The 27,172-nt window shown below is 45.2% G+C and overlaps 1 protein-coding gene across 1 annotated transcript; it reads right to left on the bottom strand.

Moving 5' to 3' along the window:
* SDC4 (syndecan 4) lies at nt 1–27,084 on the bottom strand. The gene is made up of 5 exons (XM_035122499.2): nt 26,899–27,084; nt 7,187–7,322; nt 5,807–5,850; nt 4,312–4,504; nt 1–3,156 (listed from the first exon to the last, which is right to left on the bottom strand). The coding sequence occupies exons 1-5, from the start codon at nt 26,977–26,979 to the stop codon at nt 3,002–3,004; spliced, it is 609 nt and encodes a 202-aa protein (XP_034978390.1). The 5' UTR covers nt 26,980–27,084; the 3' UTR covers nt 1–3,001.
* Nucleotides 27,085–27,172: the final 88 nt, after the last annotated feature.

Here is a 27,172-nt window from a genome sequence, read left to right as displayed (position 1 = left end):
TTGTTGTTTTTTTAAAGAAAGTACCAGTTTATTTTATCAAATCAGTGACAGTGAAAACAAAAGCAAATATACAAGAAATCTCATTTGAGCAATCAGGAGGCAGACATGTTTTCCAAGCAATCGTTATAAAAAAATGTGTTAAGTATATAATCCTCCCCACTCAGCCCCCTACCCCAAACTAAACAATTCCAGAAGCCAGGTTTGAAAAGACATGTGTTTGTGCCAAAGAAAAATCCATCGCACAGGCTTAAAATTTTACCCATATGTTCATCAGAGCAGTCTAACATACACATGATAAAAAATAATAATCGCATGAATTCACTGCCAAAAGTGTTTTGTTTTTGTTTTTAAGGGAAGAGCAGGTCGTACATTGTTCTGGTAATGTCTTATCAGAGAACCTTGCACAGGCCCCTTCCATTCACGCAAGGACCACAAAGTTAGGTGTTAAGACTATGTCACGTTATTAAAAGCTACAGCTCAAAGAGTGCAAGTAGTTCAAGATTATGCCAGGATCTGTGTGGTTAGGAGATGGCCCTGCGCTGCACAATACCCAATTTCCTGCAAATTACACAAAATGCCCCCCCCCACTGCATGGAGACCTCCCTTTGCTCTCAGAAGCAACAAGACTGTGCAGATGCAATCTAATCACATCGGAATCAAGCGGGGCCCTGAAAAGCAACTTTCGAAGAGACTCGCTTCCTAGGAAAACCCAGCTTACAGCAGATACACTGCAAGTCGCTGCACAGCAGCCGTAGTCCACGCATTGCAGCTTAAAGGTCCTTGTAATACCACTATCTACATCCCCAACCCAAAGAACTAGGATCTAAGCCTAGCTCTGCTGCAGCAGTTGCACACTTCCCTCTAAATGAGGGGTGAGGAATCTCAAGCCAGGATGCCAAACGCAAACCTCTAGGACACTACCTGACTCTCAAGACTCTCCCCAGACAACACACCTCTTCATACCCCCTTTTTGCCTGGCTAGAAGGTGTCCCTTCAATTCTGAGAGTGCCTTTGGTTGCCTGGAAGGAGCAGAGAGAAATTAGCAAAGGCAACATTTCCATTCACTGCTCCATCCACTTTTGCTCCTGGCTCCTGCCCACTAATAGCATGTGGTGGTCCTAGAAGTTTGCCCAGCTGGAAATGTGGTCCTTAGTCCAAAATGAAAAAGAAAAGGAGAAAAACCACTCCCGCACCCCCACTTTAATCTTTGCACAGCACAGATATGTTGTTCAAAACTTTTGTACCATCCTGGCCTAACCATCAGTGGATCAAGATTCTCCCCAACAGGTACCAGCATTTACAGTCTGGCAGAACCAGCAGCTGGAGAAAAAGCTTGGCCCTGAAGATGCTCTTCTTTAGAAGGGGAACAGCAATGTGCCATTCAGAGCTCTGAAAGCCAATAGCCTCAATTAAGAGCCCCAAAGAAAAACATAGCATGTGCATTAAAAGAGGAGAAGCAAACAGCAGCATGTGGCTGAATCATATCCACACACCCCAGCAGTGAAATTCCATGCTACCCATGCAGTGAAGCTGGGTGTAAAAGCTAGACTCCAACCCACACAGTTGAATTGTTCAGCTGCCATTGATTAGCAACACCACATGTGAAGGAATGACTCCATTGAAAAGAGGAAGACATTTAGGGAAACTCTGCAAGGATGAGAGGTACCCAGCACCCCTTGCAGGAAGGCTGTACAAAACCTATTCTGAAATTCTTGTGTTTTCATTTTGTAAGTGTGCATAACCTCCAATTACATTTTAGTCATGTTCAAAGAAATCTGATTTTTGCATAGAGACATTAATTCTAGCAGAATCTTATTGCCTTCGGGTATAGTACACAGAATCAAGCTTAAATAGTTTTCACAATCATTAGGAGTTTCATTATATTAGTGTTTTACGTATAAAAAGAAGAGTTACCAAAACAGAGCAGCCATCTTAGAAAGTATAAATAGCTCTATATAAAAACAACCCAGAAACTTATTTGCTCCAGAAAATATATTTATAATTATATATAAATATTCTCTTCTCAACTGCCTAGAATAGCCTATGATATGAGCTTAGAGAGCTTTAACGTACTGTAGCTGCTGCATCAGTTCTGGCAATGAGCGATATAAAATGCCGTTCATCTGGAGAGATGTCCAGCAAAGGGGAAAAGGGGACTTAAAAAAAAGAACTCATGAAAATTACAAAATATATATACTTTTTAAAATTTCGGAATACTTTCTACAAACTTGTATAGGCAGGGAATTTTTCTTAGCGTCATTTATTTAAGGAAACCCTCTTCTAAAAATAAAAAGGTTATTTCTTCAACTCAGCTCCATTTAAAAAGTGGGAGACATCCCCCCAGCCAGCCACACACATTCACACTCACTCACTCTCACACACACACCATACACACTGCTCTGCTTTTATAGGCTACTCCGCCCTCTCTCCATCAAGGAAGAAATCACTTCTTCACACAGCCAAGTTCAAAATAGTATTGAGATACTCAAGTCTGCAGAGAGCAAATTTGCTCTCTCCCAAGGCTAATGAGCACTGTAGCGCAGGAGATTTCATAAGTTCTTTACCAAAAAAATGAAAAAGCCTTGCAGAGCTGGCCTGCTACGCTACAGGTTAACCTTCTTACAGGTAGAAATTTCTGCAGACAAGGCAAGTTGGAGCACTGCGACCAAATGCAAACAGTTTCACATACGAAACCCCTTCACCCAACCAAAACAGAGCAATTGGCAAAATTTGCTTTGCATTTCAGGACACAAGCACACTCGCACACCCCACAAGGGGTTTTTTCTCCCTAGGACGCTGCCCTTTTTTTCTACTTTGCGTCCTCGTTGGCTAGCGGGATAGGAAGGGTCACAAAGTTTTTATAGATATATATATAAAATCACTTTGACGGTTAGATCCAAGAGAGCATTTGTCTCAGAGCTTCTTGTCCGCAGTCCAAATGCTTTTTTTTTTTACAAAGTCCGTTTCTGACTCCCCCATGGGTTTGTGGCGTTGGCAAGCCTTAGGCGTAGAATTCGTTTGTGGGTGCTTTCTTGTAGATCGGCTTCTTGCCAAGGTCGTAACTGCCCTCATCCTTTTTCTTCATGCGATAGATCAGGAGGAGGATTGGGAAGACAGCAAACAGCAGCAACCCAACTGCCCCACCTGCAATAAGAGCTAGAAGTGGGGGGGGGGGAGAGAAAGGAAATAGCGGCATATAGTAAATACTGTAGAAACAGAAGAGATTTGCACCTACTTCCAACACATCCCATGCAATGCAGCTTCTGTTTCAAGCTTCCGCTACACAGTACTGTAAGTGCTGGAAGCTGTTTTGTGCCCAACTTTAGTTTCAGTTGATACAATGTATTTATTATTATTATTATTACAATTAAATCATTCAACTGTTGCCCTAAAGAACTCAAGATGGAGCACAACGTTCTCCCCCTTCCCACCTATCCTTGCAACAACCCTTGTAGGACGGGCTGTGCTACGAGGGTCAAGGTATTGCCAGCCATGACTTTGAGAGTCATTCTAGTGCTCCAGGAAGTGTGTGCAAGAGATATCTCATCTACTGGAATCACAACTGCTGCATACGTCAGCTCCTTGCCCGGGTCGGAATGTCTGTTCAGATTCAGCATAATAATAATTTATTATTTATACCCCGCCCATCTGGCTGGGTTTCCCCAGCCACTCTGGGCAGCTCCCAACAGAATATTAAAAACACGATAAAACATCAAACATGTTTCATAAAGCATGCACAAGCACCAGCCCTACTAAAATTCAGAGCACAGTTGATGCTCTCAGAAGCTATGCAGATGTTCCAACCGATGGAAGGAAGCCGGGTGCATGGAAGGAGCATGGCCCTCTCTTTGTACTTATCGTCTCACTAGAGACCAAATTTGCTTCACGGGGCTCCAATCTCTAAACACAACTTCTTGTACCCACTCACGTGGAGTTGGGGAGAGGGGCTGCTTCTGTGAAGAGAAACTTGCGGGATGTTTAGGCTGAATGTAAGTTTAAGTAACAGAAATGCTTCTTATTTTGGGTAGCGATGTGAGTAGACGACCGTGAGTTTCCCAGAACTGTGGCTGCCCATCTACAGGCCTTCACATGGTTATAGAGAGGATTGGCCATGTTGTTTAAACAACAGTTAAAAATACATCCTCTCCCCACCACTCCTGTATATTTTCGTATTCCTCTTATTTGTGCAATACATATCCGTATTGTTAGTCCTTTGTATTCCTGATAAAAAGCTTCTCTTCAGCAAATGAAGCCTCTTCCCATTTTAAGGAGTGGCAAACTTAATTCTCCCATCAAAAAGAAGATGGTTACCTGCCAGAACTTCTGTCCTCTCAAAGATGCTGCCATTGGCTGTGCTGGCCATCGAGATCTTGTTGGATGGCTCGTCGCCTTCTTCGGAGGGTGCAGGTTTCTTGAGAACAGAATCGTTTTCTATTTCTATCACAGCAGGCTTGCTATCCTTTGTCTCTCCTTTGGAATAAGGGATGGAGTTGTCCATGGGCTCCTGAATGAAGTGAAAAGATGAGTCATGCCTTTGTACCTACACAGCTGAGGGCAATGCTTCACAGAACGGAGAAGAAAGAAGGGTGAACGGTTGAACCCATCTGGGCGCCAGCGCCTCCCTTTAAGTGTTCCAAGAGAAGGATAATAACCAAGTGTCAGCACATCTAGAGACAATATGGCAGGACTGGCCAGCAGCTGTAGATGCTGCTCCAGAACAGCTTTATGTTGTGCAGGCGGCATGAGGCGCTTATATAGCAGAGACACCCTGGTATTCTGGAAGCGGATAGCACTGTCAAGTGTTACTACACTGTAGAAACAGACTTGTCATGGACAAATTTTACGATGATTTGGAATTCATTTTTATAAATACCGTATTAGGTTAAGTTCTGGTTAAACTACAGTAACTTTTGTTTTTTGTAATATATATATAAAATTCCTTTTTGTTTTTTCTACTTTGTTTTCTGCATGGGTACTATTTCTTTTTCCTTTCTCGTGTCTTATCCTGCTCTGTGCATTTGTAATTATGTACTTTTTATTTTCCAATAAATAAAAATAAAAAAATAAAAAGTACTACAGTCGTACCTCGGGTTACGAACACCTCGGTTTGCAAACAGTTCGGGTTACGAACTGCGCAAACCCGGAAGCGTTTTCGCCGCGCGCGCACTTTGCGCATGCGCAGCGTTCGGTTTACGAACTATTCAGGTTACGAACTGCGATCCGGAACGGATCACGTTCATAACCCGAGGTATTACTGTACTACGCTGTACTGTTTACTACCATGGTACAATCGCAATTTACCTTGCATAGCACACCTTTTTTAAAAAAAAATGCCCAGGGCTCTTTAACATGCGCCATTTGCCTACGCCAAAGCCATGCAGATCTACACAATATGTACACCTACCCAGCAGTAACCCATCCCCTCATCCCCTCGCTAAAAGGATTGCCACTTGTGCAATGGGACTCTCCACCCCCTTTCCTTCTTCTCCCACCACATGTGCACCACACCTGCCCCAAATCTGCTCCAAAGGGCTGTGGGGGAAACCCCGGGACAGTTTTAGAGAGCGCACAGTGGGAGGAAAGTCCCATTTGACAGGCATAAATCCTTGTGCTGACAGGAGGTTCGCTCAGCCATGCAGCAAATACAAGCCACTGTCGCTTTGCTTTTCCAGTTTTCAATGTTCCTGCAGGGGTTCGGTAACATAGCTGGGTGGCCTGTTTGCAGAAGCCATGTAAAAGCAAGTCCTAGGTGGCACATCAACTGAATGACTTCTTCGCCAAGTGGAGAGCATTTGCAAATACCTACCATAGGACTTTCAGAGGCTGGAAGATAGGCATTCTCTGTATCATCTGCATAATGAGAGGAAAAAATGTATTAATTCTCACCAAAATGAAGGAACTGTGATTTATACTGCTGTTGGCTTGATTCGTGTATCCTTCAGAAGACTTCGGCAAACTTGCATCACCTTGCTTATCGCCTCATCGTGCACACTCCTCTTTCACATCTCCACCCAGCCCCCGACTTCCCTGACCTAGTGGGTTTTGCTCCAGGCAGCCAGTTGCAAGGGCTGCCACTGCAAGTCCACACACAGCGTGCTGTTTGACTTGTTTTCAAGAGAGGAGCTGCCCTTCTTTTCAAACACCCATTCCTTGAGGAGAACTGGCTCATGTAAAGCCCCAGATCTGCCCCAACTTGTTGCATGCTAGTTTCGGAGTTTGTTTTTCCTCCGTGTTGAGAACGCAGTTGTTGGAGCAAGGCTGTGTTGGGGGTTTGGGAAAAGCAAAGGGCAGAAAAAGCGAGGCTGTTGTGCCGTCAAAAGGCTGCAGTAATGAGAGGGGAGGGAGAAAGAAGAGCCATTTCCAAAGAAAGGAGGGAAGCTTCTTCCTAAACACAGCCGCAATGGGGGTTGCCCGACGGAACCACAACAATGTGGCAAATTTCCCTGGCAGGGCCAGCCCTACGCCCAGGCTGGGTGGTGCAGGGCACCATGGCGCCGGCCTGCCAGGAGGGCACCGCGAGCTGCGCCCGCCCGCTGGCCGGCCGGTCTGCCGCACAGTTGCGCCCATGGCAACCGCGTTGTGCCTGCCTGCCCGCCGTGCAGCAGCGCCTGTGGCAGCCACGCTGCGCCCACCCGCCCACGGAAACGGGGTGGGGGGGTGCCGGAGGGATCCGGCGCACCACGGCGCCAGGGGCGCTTAAGACGGCCCTGTTACCTGGCCAGTGACCAGCTGTCGCACGTCAGTGAGGATATTAACATTTCTTGGCTAGTTGTTTCAGACAAGTGCAGGCTGCATCCCCACACTGTTGGAACGGTGGTTGTGTGACAGAAGAGCATTTGTTTCCCTTTCAAGTTGGGCATGTGAACTAGAAGGTATAAGCAAGCATTCAGATTGCAGTAAATGATGGAGCAGCTTGGGTATCGAAAACTCCCATCCACACACACCTGGCTAAGGGTGGTTTTGCACTCACAAAGCCTCAAATTAGGGAGTACCATGCTTTCACCCCAAGTTCAGCCAGATGATATTCAGCAAAGAAAATAGGAGCACAGTGCAAACAACCTGTGTTCATCTCAGATTTATAACCTGCGGCTTACTACAAGCCCAGGCAAGAAGAGCACAGATTTTTACACATGCAAAAGGCTGTTTGGCTTGGAGCTAGAGGCAGTTTAGAGTGAAGTATATATACCTTCTTCATCTCCTGAACCTGAGTAGTCATAGCCATCTTCATCAATTACAAATTCAGGCCTCGAGTCCTCATCATCTGGCAAATCTCCAGATGGAAATTCATACAGCTGTGGGTCCATAGTCTCGGTTTCTCTCACCTAAGAAGGGAAAACAAGATTTAAAAGGAATGATAAATAAATAAATAAATAAATAAATAATAATAATAATAATAATGTTATTATTTATACCCTGCACAGCTGGCTGGGTTTCCCCAGCCACTCTGGGCAGCTTACAGCATATATAAAAACATAGTAAAATATCAAGCATTAAAAACTTCCCAATGCAGGGCTGCCTTCAGGTGTCTTCTAAAAATTGCGTAATTCTTTATCTCCTTGACATCTGAAGGTTTGATATTAGTAGTCCAGCGGGGGGGGGGGGATACTATAAGTTAACAGATTGGGTAATTAGACACAGTAATTTAATAAAATCTGAAAACTGGATGAAAACAAATAAAAGAAAACGGAGTTAGAATTAATTATTGTAAGAATTCTATTTTAAGTGTTATGAACTAGCACAAATGAGTGAGGAATTAAGAAATAACTGGAGTGTTTTATGCTGTATTAAGTAGGATTTAGAAATAAGTAGTTTATTTATGGAATGTAAGACAAAGCATTGTATTCATAAGCAGAAATTGGATGAAACTGTAGAATTGTATTTTTGCGCTCTCTCTCTCTCTCTCTCTCTCTCTCTCTCTCTCTCTCTGTGTGTGTGTGTGTGTGTTTATATATAATTTATATGAAGAGTCTTGATGGACCAGATGCCAAACGGGTTGTTCCAGAGATAGGCAGAATTCAAAGGTGTCTTGATAGCTTGATTCAAAGATGGCTTGTAGCTTGATCAACCAACTTAGAAGAACATGTTTAAAAGCCACAGGTGTTCACGGGCTACACAGCTGGCTCCTGCAGGACAGGGGCGTTTCTGCATCAAGTTGCAAGATGTACCATTGAAAAGCAGCAACACCAGTCACCATACCAGAGCCCTAACGTGAGCTGGCAAGGTGACACATAACAGTAGATCACCTAAGTGGCAGTACAACAGAGGCCTGCAAACCCGTTCATAATTAAGAGGGTTGCCAGGTCATTACCAGAACTAGCGCCAGGAGAAGATGTGGTCCATTTTATTTGCTGCCTTGCTCTTCTCTACCGGCGGAGTTTCATCCACTCTACTCTGAAACTTCCTAGGCATCAAAGTCAAACCTCTGTTTGCTACAGCAGGGAAGGGTGAAGAGAGCGTGCAACTTCTCTGGCTGCTAGCTTTAAAGGCACCACGTCATATGAAAACCTGCCAGTAGCAGCCATCTAAAGTTCTTGCAACCATCTTGCCCTATGCTGCCAGTGGGCAGAGGGAATGTCTGGCCCGTCTTCCCCCACAGTGCTGGTGCCTCGAGCCAGCTGCATGTGAAACGGCACTGTTTGCTTCCCCAAAGGCCTCCAAATTCAATTAACACAATTATACAAAGGTTGGAACTGACAGATTTGTTTGCTTCCCCCATCTGAAAATTCTGCTGACAAGAGGATCAAAGGGTGGTTTTTCTTTTTTCTTTTCGTAATAAATACTAACTCACTTGAATTAAGTGCTCCATCAAGAACATACAATTTAAAAAGCAAACTCAGCAGCTGCCCTTTGAAAATAAAAAAGAACTAAATGCTGGGGCCTAATGCAGCCACAGATATGGAATTAGCACAGCAACAGCAGCAATAGATAAGCTGTTGCACGGTACATAAAAGCCAAAGTGACTTTGCCAAGGTTCAGATGTTAAGCTACGCAGTTTCATAAGAGCCTGTTTACCTTCCACTGTTCAAAGAACCTGTAGCAACCTTCAGAGTTACTCCGAGGTAAGACAGCTTCCCTTGCAGCTCAGTACACCTTGGGTATCAAAAGACCAGTATGGCAGCTTACAACTACACACAACTCAATTCCAGAATCGTTAGGTCATTTGCCAGCTTGGGGACTGAACTATTTTTTGTTTCCGCCTGGGGGACAAATTTCCATCTGCCCGGATAGAGGAGGTAGAATTTCTCTATGTCAAGGTATCTGGAGTCACTGACTGAAGGAGCAACTGATTATTAATCTACTATTACCAGAGGAGAAAGCTTTTATGCAGGAAAAACTGAGAACCCATACAGCCAAAGAGGCTGCAGTACTGGATGGATGACCCAACAGCACTAATAATGAAGGGCATGTTGAGGGAAACAGATCAGAAAGTCCTTTTGCAAATCCTTTTGCATCAAAATAGTCTTGCCAGATCTAAGGTAAAGGTAAAGGGACCCCTGACCATTAGGTCCAGTCGTGACCGACTCTGGGGTTGCATGTTCATCTCGCATTATTGGCCAAGGGAGCCGGCGTACAGCTCCCAGGTCATGTGGCCAGCATGACAAAGCCGCTTCTGGCAAACCAGAGTAGCACACGGAAACGCCGTTTACCTTCCCGCTGTAGCAGTCCCTATTTATCTACTTGCACTTTGACGTGCTTTCGAACTGCTAGGTTGGCAGGAGCTGGGACCGAGCAACGGGAGCTCACCCCATCGTAGGGATTCGAACTGCTGACCTTCTGATCAGCAAGCCCTAGTCTCTGTGGTTTAACCCACAGCGCTACCTGCATCCCTTGCCAGCTCTAGTCTGATGCAAGTTCAGCACCAGTTATAGCAGCAGTCAATGGCAGCAGTAGCCTGTGGTTGCCTCTGATCAGGACTAGCCAAGAGATTCCAGATCTCTCAACCGTGTCATGCTACAGGATCTAGACACTCTGCATGCAACCCAGGTGGAAAACCGAACTCTGCAAGATGGGATGTATTTTGTGTGCAGAATTTGGTCCTTGAGGCCACAGACTTCTGAGAGAAAGAGTCGGTCCGCATACGGCGACCAGCTTTTGTCCTCGTTGCAAGGCAGTCCGAAGCAAGCAGTTCTTCACTGCTGTGGCACACCCATATGTCAACTAACACTACATTCAATGTGATGAATCACAGGTATAACTTTCCTTTGTGCCCATCTGCTGCTGACAAAAGGCTTGAAAGACTAAGCAGGCTAGACTAGAAAAATGGCTAACAGAAGTGGGCGGTGAGTGGGTGTGTTATCAGATCAGAGGATGAGCAAGACTACAGTCAGACATGCGCCATCTTTTGTGTGCTTTGATAAGCTATTACTTAAGCTCGTTTGCAAGAAAGTGACCGAGCTGGATACAAACACAGGCTTGACCCAGATGTGTTTGCTGCTGGAGGAGCCCATGCGATTGAGTGAAATACCATTGTCCTACAGCAGCCTTTCTTGATCTGGTGCTCCATTCCCAGACGGGAGTTGTGGTTCAAAATGCATGCCAGGAAGGCACCAGAATCAAGAAGGCTTTCCTCGAGCCCATGAACTCAGCATCAGCGCTGGCCGACTAATCCAAGGACAAAACTTCTTTATATGTATAATAATACAGAGAGGTTTTGAGAGTTAACAGAGACCTTTAGTGAGGCCAAAAAGGTATTGAAAGACAACTTATTTAGCAGTAGAGTCTGTATCTACAGAGCACCAGAAAACAGAATATTTGGGCACAACTTTAGGATAGAGCAGAAGATAGGATTGCTCCACCCACCATTTTGAATCTCTCCCCCAGCTGTGGCCACAGCCACAACCCCCAGGAAGGGCAAGCTTGTGCCATGTCCCGAGGGAGCGACAAGTCTAACCTTGAAGAACAGCCTCCTTTCTTGTTTGCTTTTAAGCACAGCTCTTTAACCTCAGGTTAGCTTCTCAGATGTGTTTCCTGCACACCCAAAGTTTAGTTATTCTGCTTTGGTTTATACTAAGCTACTCCCGATGCAGATGGGGGTATGGGTCACTTAGAACCACAGGGTTTATTGCTAGGCCTAAGGAACATTGGGCAGCTTACTTCATATGAGCAAGTTGTAAATGGAGACTGAGGCTCAAAGAGTTGGAAGGAACTCTGAACACCACCCAGTCCGAAATCCCCTGCAATGCAGAACTTTCAGCTAAAGCATCCATGACAAGATGGCCATCCAACCTCTGCTTAAAAACCTCCAAGGAAGGAGAGTCCACCACCTTCTTGGACAGGCACTCCTGTTGAACAGGGTGGTAACTACGTTTCTGTGCCCTAGGAAGACTGAAATCTGCAAGGCCAACCACCTTCCAATAAGAGCAAAAATGTACAAAACTATTTCAGTAATATGGTGCCCTGAGGGAAGAAAAGATTTGGTGCCCTTTCCTGAATATTTATTATTTTCACCATAATTCCTGTTGGTACAGTTGCTTTTTATGGATCTTCTCTATAACTACTGGTATAAATATAGGCTGTTTATTATTATTATTATTATTATTATTATTATTATTATTATTATTCCCTCAGCTCAGTGCAGCACCCTGTGTGAGGGAACCACCCATACTGCCCTAAATCCAGCACTGATTCTACGAAGGTGCATTATGTAGTCTTGCTTGGCCCTTGAGCTGCCATTCTTACTATAGGAAGCTGCACCCAGAATGAATCACTTGCCATTCATTCTGTCTACATGCAGTCCCATTTCCATGCCCCAACTGCCCCCAAATCCAATACACAAGACATTTTGATAACTATGTTTTTGGAGTTCTTAAAACTTTGGTCTCTAAAAAATTTATGTCTGAGCAGGGCCCCTCCGCATTTTCTTTGGGCCAATTTAAATGGCAACTCTGTCTGGAGATCCTTTAGACTTCCACTGAGTTTCAGGTATCAGTTTTGGAGTTTGCAGCTAGGTTTCTTCCTTTTCTAATAAAGGGGAATTGGGTTCTTTTCTGTTTCCAAAGACCTTACTGGTCTTAAGTAAAAGGTAAAGGGACCCCTGACCATTAGGTCCAGTCGTGGCCAACTCTGGGGTTGTGGCGCTCATCTCGCGTTATTGGCCGAGGGAGATGGCGTACAGCTTCCAGGTCATGTGGCCAGCATGACTAAGCCGCTTCTGGCGAACCAGAGCAGCACACGGAAACGCCGTTTACCTTCTCACTGGAGCGATACCTATTTATTTACTTGCACTTTGAGGTGCTTTCGAACTGCTAGGTTGGCAGGAGCTGGGATCGAGCAACGGGAGCTCACCCCGTCGCAGGGATTCGAACCGCTGACCTTCTGATCGGCAAGTCCTAGGCTCTGTGGTTTAACCTCCGTGGTTTACTGGTCTTACCTACCTGATATTCCAGAATCAATGAATGAATACATTGTGAATCTTTCATAATGAACTGGTAGCATTGAAAGGGGTGGGGGGCTAATCTCCAAGGCTTGTTTACCATGCTCTGTCCCACCCTAAGAGCCCTGCTTGGCTTTAGAAAATGAAAGCAAACTGTGTGGGTGCCAATTTTGGATTTTGCTGATTATTTTCTGCTTTTTGAACAGAGCTGCACAGGGTCAGCCTGATGGGCAGTTCTGTTTGTTTTTCAACCAGAGGGGCACTGCAGCTCCATGAGCTTCTGGCAACGTATACAAGCTTTGCTATTAATATGCTCTCCAGCTGAATCCTTTAACTACAGAAGCCTGTCACTTCTACATTTAATCCAGTTGCAGCGTATCTTCTGAGCATTAAGCAGATTTGCCCCTATCGAGTGCCAAGAGAGATTAACAAACATGGCTGGGAGGAGCATAGGGGCGGAGAAGCAGCTTTTCTAGCCTACAAACTGCTGAAAGATTTGCTTTGCAGCTGCCAGCCACAGACTGTGTGCAGGCACACATGCACACCTTGATACTGCTACCCACAAGCGCTGTTGCAGCAAGACAGTCAAGCATTTTAAGTGCCACAGAAATCATATGCACCAAGACATACCCAGATATTCTGAAGGATGATTGTTAGTGCAGGGATCATTAGCAAAAGCTATATTTAATGTGTATGCCCCCTGGAAAGGAGGTACTAACCACTGATTCCTTTCTCACTTTAACAGCAGTGTTCAAAATTAGCCAGGTGCTACACGGCTTTTGCAGTTGGCTTTGAACCATTTGCAACCAAGTGAAGATATCTGGGCACCAGGTTGATGCCTGACATCTCCATCATCTGGGGATCTTTGGATCTGGACTGCTTTCACACACACACCCAAGCTGTAGAACTCTATCAGTTGCATTTTATCTGCACAACCAGAATGAATTTCTGGAACAAAAATGCTGTTCCTGTGCAGCCTGAGCAGTCCCCATGAAGAAAAAGAGGTTGGAATAGGCCAATATACACGTGGACTGTCCCTGGATGAAGTGACTTTTGTTCTTTAAGTTTTCAAAGCTCTTAGCCTAGCTTAGGGTTGTCATCTGAACTAGCCAGATGTTTAACTGAGAATCAATCACAGCCAATCCATCTTTAGAGCCATCTTGCCCCAAAATGGCAACTAGACATTCCATTTTGGCGACTGCAACCTTGGTTTAAGGAGCCATTGGGCACCTAGCTTATATATCTTACTTTCTGTTCACGATTTCAGCTCAACCACCACTTCTTGGTTTTCCGACTGAACTACCCAAAACTGCTGCTAGCGCAGAAAAGGTCTGCCTAGCACAGGCATCCCCAAACTTCGGCCCTCCAGATGTTTTGGACTACAATTACCATCTTTCCCGAGCAATGATCCTGTTAGCTAGGGATCATGGGAGTTGTAGGCCAAAACCTCTGGAGGGCCACAGTTTGGGGATGCCTGGCCTAGCACATCAAAGGCCATTAGCTGTCTTATTAGGGGAATCCTGCTTGTGACTCTAGCAGCTTCCAGAACTACTCACTTCATTCTATAGAACCAAGCCCCAGAATCCAGATTCCCCTCCAGGCTCTGCTGAAAGACAGCAGACTCCAATTTACAAAATCTCAAGAGACAGAGCCCTGCCATGCGCTGCTTTTAATGGGGCAGGCAATTAAATCTTCCATAGCCTGCCTTAGCTAGTACTTCCCAGCAATGTGTACATAAGCAGGTGGGGTAAACTGTCAGACCGATTGGGCTGGCACAAGGGCCTGGACCAACAAAGAAGAGGAAGAAGATGGCAGTTTGCCGCTAACCATTTGCAGATGGAAAGCAACTCAGTTCGGGGGTGAGGGGTTGGGGAGCTGCGTTCCCATGCTGTGAATTCCTGGTATTCGCTCTGCTCAGAAGCCAAACCCCCCCCCCCAAATATATGGCCGACGCACACACTGAATGTCTGCATCTGCCCAACTTCAAGGCGACGCATTTAGGGTGCAGCTTTTACAAAAGTGTGGGAAAAGAAGCGGATACAGAATTGCCAGTCAGGTTTTGTTTATGGCACCGCTTTATTTGGTTAGCCGAAGATGCTAAAAGCTTCATTGGGTGCAGAAGATACACACACGAGTGACAGGCTATGTATGTGTGGACAGATGGATTAGGAGGAGAATTCCCAAGCCTGTGAAACGTTGGTTGTAGTGGCTCTACGACTCTCGCCAGTCTTGATTTTAAAGCATGCTTGTTCTTGGCTTCTGAGTCAGATAGGAGTGGCACCTTTGGGATCCAAGACAACACCCCTGGCCCCTCCCAGGCACTGTTAAGACGATCTACGTGTACCCTTCCTTTCGTAGTATGCCTTTAAGTGTTCGCTTAAATGTGCAAATCGTTCTAGGAGTTGTACTAGTAAATAGCTTGTGCTGCCTGAACCTAATTTGCTCAGTGTGCAGGGAGGGAGAGATGGGGCGAACAGCGGTTGTGCAGAAACTAGCACTTCACAGGATAGTTGTTTTCTCTTGCCCACAATTAATGATTGACCAGTATTTCCCCCACCCAGGCCATTATTACTTCCCCTCCATCTCGGCCTTCATCATCAGGGCTATTATTATCAAGCTTTTGATCTGACCACCCTTTCCCCAGTGTTGCATTCCCCGGGCTATTCTGCATATCCAATCAGGCCTGGATCCAGAGATTCCTGGGAGCAAATACTCCTGCCAACAAGATGGAGAAAGCAGAAACAAGATTTCCAACGATTCACCTCTCCTCTGTAGTTTGCTCTGGGAACCATGCAGGATGGTCTGGGTGGTGGTGCAAGAGTTAAGTTTCACAGCTAGTACACAGATGCAAAGGATTGAATTACATGTCACCAAAGCTCATGCAGGAATTGAGGATAAGCTAAGCTACAGGCATTGTCACCAATACAAGCACCAAGTTCATTTGTTTCATCTTAGCTCTGAAGACCAAGACCTATTATGTTTATCTGTATTACACTAATTATTCTGCCTTTATTAAACTGGATTTCCATGACAGGTAATTTATTGAATTCATCTTGAATACATACCTGTGAAGGGGATTTGTCACACAGGAATGGCTTTCAAGATAAGTTCTGGGGAACACCTCCGGGTTCCTCAAGAGCAGGCATCCCCAAACTTCGGCCCTCCAGATGTTTTGGACTACAATCCCCATCTTCCCCGACCATTGGTCCTGTTAGCTAGGGATCATGGGAGTTGTAGGCCAAAACATCTGGAGGGCCGCAGTTTGGGGGTGCCTGCTCAACAGCTTATCAAAGACTCTTCAAAGGCAAGTTCACCAATAGCTTCCCTGCAAAACAGATTGCTACCCCACCTTGATCATACACTGCAACGTGCTGCTGCATGGGAATGTTCTAGACTGCACCACCAATTTACATATGAGGCAATGGCAAGGCCAGGTGCATAGGTGCACACACCTGTGAGTGGGCAGGTGCCCAGAATATTCATGAAGGGCACCGCAGAGCAGGACAGTGTTGGTCAAGCAAGTCAACATCAAATGGGTGCCCTAAAACAAGCAAGTTTAGGAAGTTTTCCCTGTACAGTATAGTTGTCTTCCCAGTCATTTCTACGTGTCTTCCTAAAATGGTTAGGGGGAGATTTTAGAAAATAATAATCCTATTATGCATAAAGTTAAGAGATCTCGTTCAAATTGACGTTCAAAATCTGCTCCTCTTTGAGACATTTTTTCATTAAGAGTCTCTGTCCTTGCTATCAGGGAAATTTGGAGAAAGGTCAACATTTTCCCTGACCTGATCTGAATTAGCCCACCTTCCCTTCCCTCCCGCCCACCCAACAGCTGCATTTTCCTTTTCCAAACCAGTTTGCCAATTCAGATGTAAAACTATGGTTTGACTAAACCAGGAGCTAATTGAAGCAAAGGACACACTATGCATCCTTCTTGTTCCTGCAGTACTGAGCCAATGCAGTGTCTTAGCGGCAAAAGAAAATAGACTTGAATCAATATTTAGAGGACTGCTGCTTTCATGATGAAAGTTGAAGCTATTTACATTCTGAAGGGATGTTACAGCCATTTTAGTTCACCCCCTTTGGGCCAATTTCTTCTGCTTGCAAGTCATGTGCAAGCTTCAGCCAACAGCATTGCCCTACAGGACTTCAAATCATATTAGCCCATATAGGTCAGCTTTACAAGTGTGCTAAGCTCACTAGATTTACCTAACGTGACTCAAGTAAACAGAATATGATGTTTGGACAGAGCCGTATTGACAATAGCTGCAAAGGCAATCCTTAAAAAGCCCCAAACTGGCACGTCCCCATCATTTCTTCCCCCACCTGCGCTGGGCTCACATAACAGCTTGGCAGCCTATGTGGTCCCTCAGCCAAGGTAAACTTTTATGCTTCTCAGGTTATTGGATTCTAAGGCCTATGCCTTAGAAAAGTGTTGCTTAAGACTTTCAGAGCATTTAGGAAACTTGCAATCAGCAGTCTGCTCTGACTCACCAAACTTCCTTCAAAATGCCTTTTTGATAAGGTGAAGGGTGAGGTCACATCTGACAAGGCCAACCATGGCGGGAAAGCAGAAGTATTACTTGGTTCAATCTTGTGACTCGCTAGTTCCAAGGAAGGAAGGGAATCCTCCCGTCAGCAGACTCTGGTGAAATTACAGTCATGCATACTGTCTTACGTATCCAAAGAAGGTCTTACTCTGCAGAAAGCCCCAAAAGCTACACCAGCACAAAGGTTACATGGCGTTTTGAGACACTGGCTTTCATCCAGGTAGGCAGAGGAGGAACCAGCCTATGGGGGCCCCTGCGAAAATGGATCAAATTAATATTGATTTGATCTTGAAAGTACTGTAAGCTACAGTCAAGCTTTCTTAGTTCAATGTGATTTTGCCCTGGGATTTTGACTGCCTAGCGGCCTCCACAGAGTTTTATCCAGCACTGCTTTCATGAGCTGAGACCATGTAGATAAGCTTTTTAGGTTTTCACACCTGCACTCACTCTGCACCATGTTCCAAGCACTCTGTTCGGGACAACAGAAACAGTACGGGGTAAGGATTTACCTCACCTACCCATACAACTCTCTTTGTGCACACACTTGTGTTCACGAATGACTACTTGCAAGTTGCAGATTCCAAGAAAACAACGCAGGAAGGGAGGTGAAAATGTTCCGCTTTTCTCAGCGGGTCGAAGACATTTTTTAGGTGATCTGAGTGCAATAAATTGTCCGTGTGTGTGTGGAAGAAGAACTAGATCTAAATTACAAAAGATTGGGAAAATGAGATGGCCTGCTTAGTGCATCATCCTGTTTGCCACAGTTGCCGGCCAGAGGTCCAAAAAGAGCCCACAAGAGCAAGAAACCTCTCCCATGGTTGTTGTGCAACTGGTACCCAGGGACATGTTATCCTATCCTGGAAGCTGGATACAGCCATCTTGACTAGCAACCATAGCTGATTCATAGCTCCTTGCGACCTTTTGAGTTCTCCCCTACGCAAAGATGCTCCATGCTTTACTGTTTAACTACCATCCTCAACTCGTTTCCAATATCCTATTAGCTTTCCATTGCTAAGTTACGTTTAATTGTTCGTCTATCTGGCACCCCCACACTTAAGTCCCGATGAGCAAGGTACCAGGAATTTTTTTTTACAGGTAGCAACAGTTTGTCTAGGTTTGTTTACACAGCTGTTTCTTGCAGGGGTTTCTGCTTTACATAATCTAATCTAATCAGGGGGCCTAGAGATTAGCACAACCTTCCTCTTCGATATCTAATTAATACTGTGACTTTTCCAGACAATGATGCTTTCCAGAATCACAGGAAATACGTCCAAAGCATCAGGTACTTTCCACTATTATAACAGCACACCTAGCAGTGCACTGAACCAATCTTTGCATTGCCATAGCTGAAGGAAAATGGGCAGCACAAAGAAAGGAGTCATTGGAACTAGGGAATTATTCCATTAAATGAAGCCCACCTACATGAATCCCTATCAAGTCTGAGGAATACCAAACAGTGTGAGGATTAACCAAAAGTGGGCAGTACAGAACAAGGGAAGAGAGTGGTCAAAATACTTTTTTAGATGCCCTTGTTTTGGATTTTTTATAAAATGAAATCATTTGCTGAGCTACAATGGCAACGCCACTTTTGCCACATATTCGCTCCTAGTGCTGTTTTGCTGGATGCCAAGCCTTTTGTTTATTTAACCGAAATCTAAGCACGTGCAGATCAACACGTCAACCCTTTTGGCATTCTGTAAAATTTATAGGGTTTTAGTGTTCAGAAAGGGAATCTTGAGAACTTATTGACTCTGCCAATCCATTGGCTGGGTAGAAGAGGCCAACCAACAGAAGAAGCTCTCTGCAATGACTCAAGACATTACCATACGAGTCACCATCCCTTCGCTGTTAGGAGGCAGCATGTCTCTTAATACCAGTTGCTGGTAAATATAAGGAAGTGTCTGCTACTGAGCCCATGTCTTGCTTGGAGTCCTCCCAGGGGCGTCTATTGGCCACTGTGGAAAATAGGATGCTAGGCAAGATAGGCATTTGACTTAGTCCAGCAGAACCCTTCCTATGTTCACAGGAGCACCCAAACCTGGGGAGTCAAAATTAGAGGCATTCATAACATAATCCAGCAGATTGCAGAGTGCTGCTTAAAGAGTGAGAGAAGAGTGTCCGCCTTAGCTTGGAATTTTTGGACAAGAGAGTTCTGGTCTTTGCCAGTTCCCAGTCTTTTACAGTACATATGCAGCTTCTGCAATCACTTGCCAGAACTGCAACACATCAATGGAAGCTGATTCAGTGTCACTTTTATATGAAAAGAACACTCATTCACATGCTCAGTTGTAGCTACTGAATCAGGGAGTTTTCCAAACAACGTGCAGTTCTCAGAAATCTGAGTCAAGCACAAGACCTGCTACCATTACTAATGAATGGGTGGGGGTGCTGACAGTTAGCAATTCACAGCTTCAGAAAGGCCATCCACAAAACGCACACACTGGCACATATGTAATTCTGGGGCCACAGATCTTTCCATGGATTAAGGCCAAGCAAATACACAATTCCTTCTACTGGAATTCAACAGGACCTTTGGTCCTACATACATGTCAAATGTTTGCTGTCCTAAATAACACCTGCTCACTGTAAATATGTGTGAGCCTCCAAGAGCTTATACACAGGTTCTGCCAAGTTTAGTTAATACAAATTATTTTGTGCACTCACTTAGGTGAAGAGTAAGCCCTATTCAGCTTAATGGGACTTATCAGTGTAGAGATGCAAAGGACTGTGCTGCAAATCTCTAAATTTTTCATTACCAAGATGCAGTAGTTGTGTTTTTGTTTAACTTTACTTCCAATGAAGCTTTTATGTTTTCCATAATAAAGTTAGTCCCTACCAGCTATTCTGTTCCTTCCCATCCTTAACCATCACGTGTCAATGTAGCTGGGGAAGAAATAAATAGGAAAACAAAGAGAAATAATAAGGGAAATAAGGGGGGAAACCACTGTTGTTGTCTTTCGTCTAAGCTTCCTGCACTGCAGACAGCTATTATTTTTCTCAGGTAGTCAGAAATACCTTGGGAGCAGAAGAGCAGACCCTAGTCCTTTAAAAAAAAAGCCAATAAAGAAGATGTATTACTCCAAAACATTTATTCTAGTGCAAGAAGCACTAGGGTCGGAGATGAACTGAAAAAGGCACTTGCATGAAGGTGAACAGATTCTGCCATTTCCTTCTGCCTCTACAGACAAAGTTCTGCTGAACTGGTCACAGGAATGCACCTCTGTTTTAATTTAAACTGATTTGAGTTTGGTAAAAACAAAAATACATTAAAGGGGCTTGCAACATGAAAAATGTGTTATTTCAACATGGCCAAAGGTCCTATAATTAAGTTATCCGCTGGGTATCAATGCATTCAAGTTGTTGCTTACACCTTAAAAGACACAGGAACAACTGTTGCCTCTTCTTAGGGAATTATTTTCCAGACTGTGTCTCTGCTCTGTTCTGAGGAGCTGAGCTTATCAGCCTCCTCACAACAAACCCATTTGAATCCAAATATTTTCAAGCTTCTTTTCTCAGGGCTTGCATTACTCCGTGTCTAAGCAATCAGCCCAAATGTCATCAATAACAGCTGCCAGAAGGTCAGGATCACTTGGGACAGTTTAACGTCTCTGGTTTACAATAATGTTTCTGATACAAGAGGAAAACTTATTGTACATTTGACATGCACTTAAGACTCTATAGGAGTCCTCCACAAGACCCTCTCACCTCAATCCATTCCTGTTATTGGCATAACAAGAAGCCTTCTTTGTACTCTGTATCACACACAGATGGGAGGTCAGCCCGTGTTGCAATGCCTTCTCCTTCCCCTACTCCCCCCCAAATTCCTATGTGACATAAGCACAATGCTTGGAGGTTGTCCCTCCCTTCCCCCCAGTAAGTTTCCATTAACTCATCTTCAGTCTCATGTAGGAACTTGCCAGCAGCACCAATGAACCGCAATCGTGTGTCATACACTTTCCCACATGCTGGCATCTTTCCCAACCCAGTTTGACATACTGGGCAGAGACAGCGCTCTCCAGTGCTCTCCAAGGGTTTTTCTAATCAGTCACAAGGCACCACAGCTGCCATGCCAACCACTATTAAGATTTATGGAACCACAGATGTATTTTCAAGCACCATGAACATCTTGGCTGAAAAAAAGTGGTGACAATCATGGCAGCCCAGGTTGTTGAGGGATGGCAGCAGAACTGGATAGCAAGAGTCTTATTTTCTGGTACCGAAATCTGATAAATTACACATATGTGGAGGGACCTCTTGGCTTGACAATGCAACTACCTAGCACTGGGTGTTCTCACTGTTAGGCTAGTATAAGGTGCAGGTTTGCCCAACTCACCCTTTCTTAAGCAGGGGGATATGGCAATTCAATGCAAAACTAAACCCAACAACATTTTGCAATGGATTATCACGGCCACGGCTCTGAACTGCTTTCACATAACGTGAATCTAGGCCTGAAAGTACTAGAGCGTTAAAGGAAATCAGCAAGCCATAAATGTAACACTCCCAGCTAGGTGGACGGTTTAGCAACCAAGTTGTTGTTGTTTAGTCGTGTCCAACTCTTCGCGACTCCATGGACCATAGCACGCCAGGCACTCTGTCTTCCACTGTCTCCCGCAGTTTGGTCAAACTCATGTTCGTAGCTTTGAGAACACTGTACAACCATCTCATCCTCTGTCATCCCCTTCTCCTAATGCCCTCAATCTTTCCCAACATCAGGGTCTTTTCCAGGGAGTCTTCTCTTCTCATGAGGTGGCCAAAGTATTGGAGCCTCAGCTTCACGATCTGTCCTTCCAGTGAGCACTCAGGGCTGATTTCCTTCAGAATGGATAGGTTTGATCTTCTTGCAGTCCATGGGACTCTCAAGAGTCTCCTCCAGCACCAAGAGTCTCCTCTGGAGCAACCAAGTAGTGCCCAAGAATTTGAAATAAAGCTGGTACCAACCCATGCAGCTATTCCTCTAGAGACCTCCATGATGTTTGTCATATCTGCACATCCCACCCAGACCCATACATTAATTATGAGACACTGGCAGTGTAAAGAGGCCTAGAAAGCATATCTGATGGGGCTACCACTAGGCCAGCAGCAGTAAGTCAACACAGTGTGAGAAAGTGGCTGAAATCCTACAGCATCACAAGACTTTGGTATACCTGCTATTAGATGCTATGAGAGTAGTAACAGGATCCCATTGGAAAGCTCGAGAGCTGATGCCGAAAGAGATGTGGCATCACAATAAAAGGAATATAGCTCTCTCGGAAACCTCCAACTTATCTCCGTCAAGCAATTCAAGGAGAGACTGAACTCAATTTGTTTGATAAAGAATGGTATCTTTTAGAATACTGTAACTGAATGAAACTTTATTATAATACAAATGCCGGGACAATTTTTCATTGTAGTTGAAAAATTTGTTCTTTCATGATTGTTATTGTAATGGGGGAGGGATGGGGAGAATGGTATCCATTTTATAAGTTTATTAATGGCAGCTTTAGACAGTCTGTATCAACCGTGTGTTCATCACACAGTTATTTGAAAATATAGGGATATGGTTTCGGTTTTTAGACATATAGTGTACTTAGCATTTTATGTAATTATGTTGCACTCCATAATACCCAAATTGCACGTATTTTTGTCTTTTGTTACTGTAGAAGACATTAATAAACATTTTTTAAAAAGAGATCAGTGTTATCACACTGTGGGGCAAAACTTGCATCACAAATAGAAATTAATATATATCTACCGCTTGCTGCCCCAAATACATTGGCCAACAAGCCCACCCCCCTTTTGCTGCTTAGGGCAGATCCAAACAGTAGCATTTAAAGCATGTCCAACGCGCACACACACACCCAAAAAAACTTCCTGGGGGTGGTAGCTTGAGCAGGGTGGTGAGAATTGTATCTCTATGACAGGGAAACTACAATTCTTAGGAGTCTTGGGGGAAGGAATGTGCTTTAAATGTGTGTTGGATGTGCTTTAAGTGTATGGGTCTTAGTAACAGGGTCTTGATTTGCCAATCTCACAATGCTGTGAACCTCTTTCCTCCTAAACACAGTGAGGAGAACAGACTAGTGAGGATGTTCTCTCTAAAACAGGGATGTGGAACTTGTAGTCCTTCAAGATGCTGCTAGACTTGAATGCCCATCTGCTTCAGTCAGCAGAGTCAATGATTATGGATAATGGGATCTTGAGCCCAGCAACATTCCCCATCTCTCATGTAGAACATGTTCAGATAACTTGCAAACAAGGTTATACTAGCAGTCTTTGATGAGCTCAAGAGCTACTCAATTTACACTTTTAACTGCTTGTGACCAAAGTGAACTGGACTTAACAGCCTAGCAGCTGTTAATTTTTCATAGTTATCTTGACTTACAGTGTTCTTATTCAGGATCCACCCCCCTCCACCGCCAAGTGTGGAAGAGACACTCCTAATGTTGGTAGATGCTGGAAAACAGAAATCAGAACTGTACTTCTTACCATGTTTCCAGTTCCTCTGCATTTTCTGCTATTTGATAACCCTGCAACCATGAGGACTAGAAACTGCTAAGAAGTGAAAAGCTGGGATTGTCCAAGTTCTAAATGGCTCCCACTGGCCACACAAGAGCTGCGTGTGCCTATATGGGGAAATGTTGTATTAGCATCTAATTTGCCTTTGTGGTGAAGCAAGAACATTTGGAATAGCTGTCAAGGCCCATTCTTATTTTGCCTTTGCAGAACAGGTAGTTATATCACATCAGGCAAATGAGGGCACACCTGAACTCTGCCCGAGCCTGTCCAAATCATATGGTACAAACAAAAAATAAAGTTACATATTCAGGTTAACAATGCCGATTTGATTGAGAGAGGCAGAAGAAAAAACTGAGAAAGAACAAGCCTGAGGGGTTCATGGCAGCAGGACGGGACAAACCAGTTTGTTCATTAATAATGCTGCAGTACTTTACAAAATGTGAAGCGGAGCCAATCAGATACTTACATTTTTGGAAATTCTACTACTGTTTTAACACTGCAGGGGAAAGCCGATTTCACTGGCTCCTTTACTCTTGTAACACTGGGGACCTGGTTGATTCTCCATGACAAAGACTCATGTATGCATTGGATGAGCGGCTTCAGGAAATATGTGTTTAGATTTACACCCTTCCTTTTTATTGCACTACTTGGAGGGTAGTGAATTTACGAGACAATTTTTTTAAGTGTTATATGCCAATCAACAAAGTAGTAAAATACAACATTTTAAAAAAGGAGACAACTGCCACAAGTAAATACGTGGATTAGTCTACTAAAAACTCCACATAATCTTCCTGTCACTAAATGAGGCCATTGCAAAAAAAAAAAAAGCTGGGGGAGTACATTCCTGTGTATTTGGACACACCATCTACTTCAAGCCAGGTAGTTAACAGCACTGCAAGTAAAAAGCAGAAGATGCCCAGATATTTTGATGACACTCAAGCAGCATGTCAACAGCATCTCTGACTGATAAGGGAGCTGAAGGAATGTTTAAAGATAGTGGCAAGTCTCCGAACAAAAGCTGCTGATAGATCCTAGATTCAAAATTACCTGAGATTCCCTCAGACCTACTGAAGGGGGGGAGGGAACACACCCAAAAATCTAGATCCCCTGGAAGAAGTTTCCCAACAGGGTTTCTTTACTCGTGCATGAAGGAATCTCCGCGACAAACGAAAAAACAATTGACTACTTTGCAGTAACAAAATGAGTTCATATATGAAGAAGTTATGTTTTCCACAAACTAAATGCAGCACATTAAGAGCAATCAGGCAAAGTAGCAAACACATGCTGTAGTACTTCCAGGCAACTTATTTCCGTCGCCTATGTCCAACTACAGCAAAATGATGTATGCTGAAGGAACCTGATCTACAAGAAGGTCAAAGAACACCCCTGACATTTGCAGAAAAAGGCTCATGTGATAATAACACAAAAACTTCATCATGAAGGTGCCAGACCCAACTCTAAGGGGAGGGAATTCCACAAGTTGTGCTTTTGGTCTAAGGAAAAAAGAAAGGCTTGGATTGGTAAGGAGACAGCACAGGTAAATGTTAAATAAACCACAGAGGGAAAGATTAAAAGAAATCTATCCCCATCAAAAAGGGAGATACTATGGAACTTGTTCCCACAGGAGGCAGTGGTGGCCACCGACTTGGACGTTTTAAAGAGAGGATTAGATAAATTCATGAAGAGCAAGGCCATCAATGGCTACAGCCATGATAGTTATGCTCTGCCTCCACAGTCAGAAGCAGCAACTTAACATCAGTTGCTGGAAACCGCAGGAGGGTAGAGTGGCATCTGTTTGGCCACAGTGAAAACAGGATCCTGGCCTAGAGGGGCCACTGGCCTGATCCAGCAGGCTGTTCTTATCGAGGGATTAAAGAAACCAATCCGTATTTTATGAACACAACCACTCCCAACTTCAGAAAGAGGTAGCGAAGTCTCTTGATTGGAGCTGCTAAAATAATGTCACGTCCTTCCTAGGAGCAGTCTGCCCGGAGTCATAACTCAGTCAGAATTATTCTTTTATTCCACCCCACGCACTCTTCAGGACCTTCTCCCACGCCTTCAGATGCAAAGTTTCTCCTGCCAAGCCTATACAACACCATTAAGTTAACTGAAACAAGGCTCTCACCACCCCACAACGGTTTTGCATAGTCTTAGCAAATATATTCTAGCGAGTGTGTGTTCGGCATGGTCAAAGGTCAAGAGGCAAGGGTGTTCACCTGAGAAATAACTACCTGTACAAACAGCTAAATGTGTATTATGGTTGGCGGGGGAGAGGAGGGAGAGGAGGAGCAAAAGGGCAAAAAAAAAAAAAAACACCAAGCAACCCAACCCAAGGTCTCCTATTGTCAGAGAACAACAGAGGGAAAATTATCAAATCCAGACCTACAGGAAAAGTCCCGATTTGTACCATGCCAGAGCCCTGGGGATTTCACTTAATGGGTTCGGCATGACGTTAGGGAATTGCAACAGAGCCAGGCTTTCGGTCAGCGGTTACTCATTCCACAGCTATGAGCGAGAGGAAGTGCTAAATAAGGCAGCGGGGCACGTTATTTGCCAAAATGTGCTGGTATTTGGAGACTTGAGATGAGAGGGTAGGAGAAAGGGAGGAAGGGAGGGAGGGAGGGAGGCGAGGAAGCCGCAAGGCAAGTCAAGAGGATGACGAAAGCCAGCGGGCGAGCGAGCGCAAGGGGAGCAAAGCGGGGGATAGAGGAAGGGTCGTCAATCCCACCCACCCCTATCAGCCTCACTGTAATAAGAGGGGGGGGAGTGTTAAACAGCCGCCAGGCGTTTGAAGTGAGGGGGGGGGTGCTCCACTGTTAACTAAGGGAGGGGGTCAAGCGGCGATGGAAGAGGAAAGCAACAAGCGAAAACCGACTGGGAGAGGGAAAAGGAATGTGCACGTTCCTAGCTTCACGCGGCGGGGGGGGGGGGGGGTCTCATTCCCAGCTCCCATCCAGGGAGGCACTGGATAGCTCCAGGGATTTGGAGAGGGGCGTGCATATGGGAAAACAAGGGGGGGAACCCAGCCCCATCCCACGTTCCCAAAAAGAGCCATGCAGAATTTCGCCCCAACGTTACAGAGGACAGGCAGGCAAGCAGGCGACCTCGGCGCGCCCCCCGTACCCCGTTACCGCGCCCGCAGCAGCAGCACCACCAGAAAAGGTTAAGGAGAAGTAAGCGCTCGTTCCAAAGTCCCGTTCCCAAAGCAAGGGGGGGAGGGAATGGGGCGGTTTGCAGACTCTCCTTCTTCTCCCCTCGTGCAAAAGTTCACAAGTTAGCGTGTGCGACGGAGGGGGAGGGGGGAGCGGCAAAATCAACACATTCCAATTATTCCCCGCTACCGACTTCCCCCCCCCTTCGGAAAATACCAAGCCTTGCCTGCCTCCTTACAACCGCGCGCCCCCGCTACCAAATCAATGCCAGCAACTCCCTAGCGACCGCCACCCCTTCTTCCCGGGACGCCCCGAAGCGACTTACCGACTCGGCGGCGGCGGCGCCCAGCAGCAATAGCAGCAGGAGAGCGGGGGCGCACAGGCCGGCGTGGCGACTGGGCTTCATGGCGTCGTGGGGTCCGCGAAAGAAGGCGCAAGAGCAAAGGCTGGTCCGGTGGCGGCGCGGTAACCAAGTGTCCCGTCCTTCCCCGCCCCGCCGCCGCTCAGCTTTCTTATACACGGCCTGGCCTGGCCCGGCCCTCTGGAGGTGGAGTCGCCGAAGCTGCGGCCTCCGCTTGGGAAGAGGAGGCGGTGGTGAC

The sequence above is a fragment of the Zootoca vivipara genome, chromosome 7 (genome assembly GCF_963506605.1).
Source record: "Zootoca vivipara chromosome 7, rZooViv1.1, whole genome shotgun sequence".
Taxonomy (NCBI): domain Eukaryota; kingdom Metazoa; phylum Chordata; class Lepidosauria; order Squamata; family Lacertidae; genus Zootoca; species Zootoca vivipara.
Note: the sequence above shows the minus strand (reverse complement) of the source record. Positions and strands in the feature narration are given on the sequence as shown.

Bases quoted from the DNA above. Each gene is read 5' to 3' on its own strand.
- SDC4 (XM_035122499.2), bottom strand. From the start codon at position 26,979: ATGAAGCCCAGTCGCCACGCCGGCCTGTGCGCCCCCGCTCTCCTGCTG. The intron at 7,323-26,898 runs GTAAGTCGCTTC...TTCCCTTCTTAG, and splicing joins GCGCCGCCGCCGCCGAGTCG to GTGAGAGAAACCGAGACTAT. The intron at 5,851-7,186 runs GTATATATACTT...CTCATTATGCAG, and splicing joins AGGTTCAGGAGATGAAGAAG to ATGATACAGAGAATGCCTAT.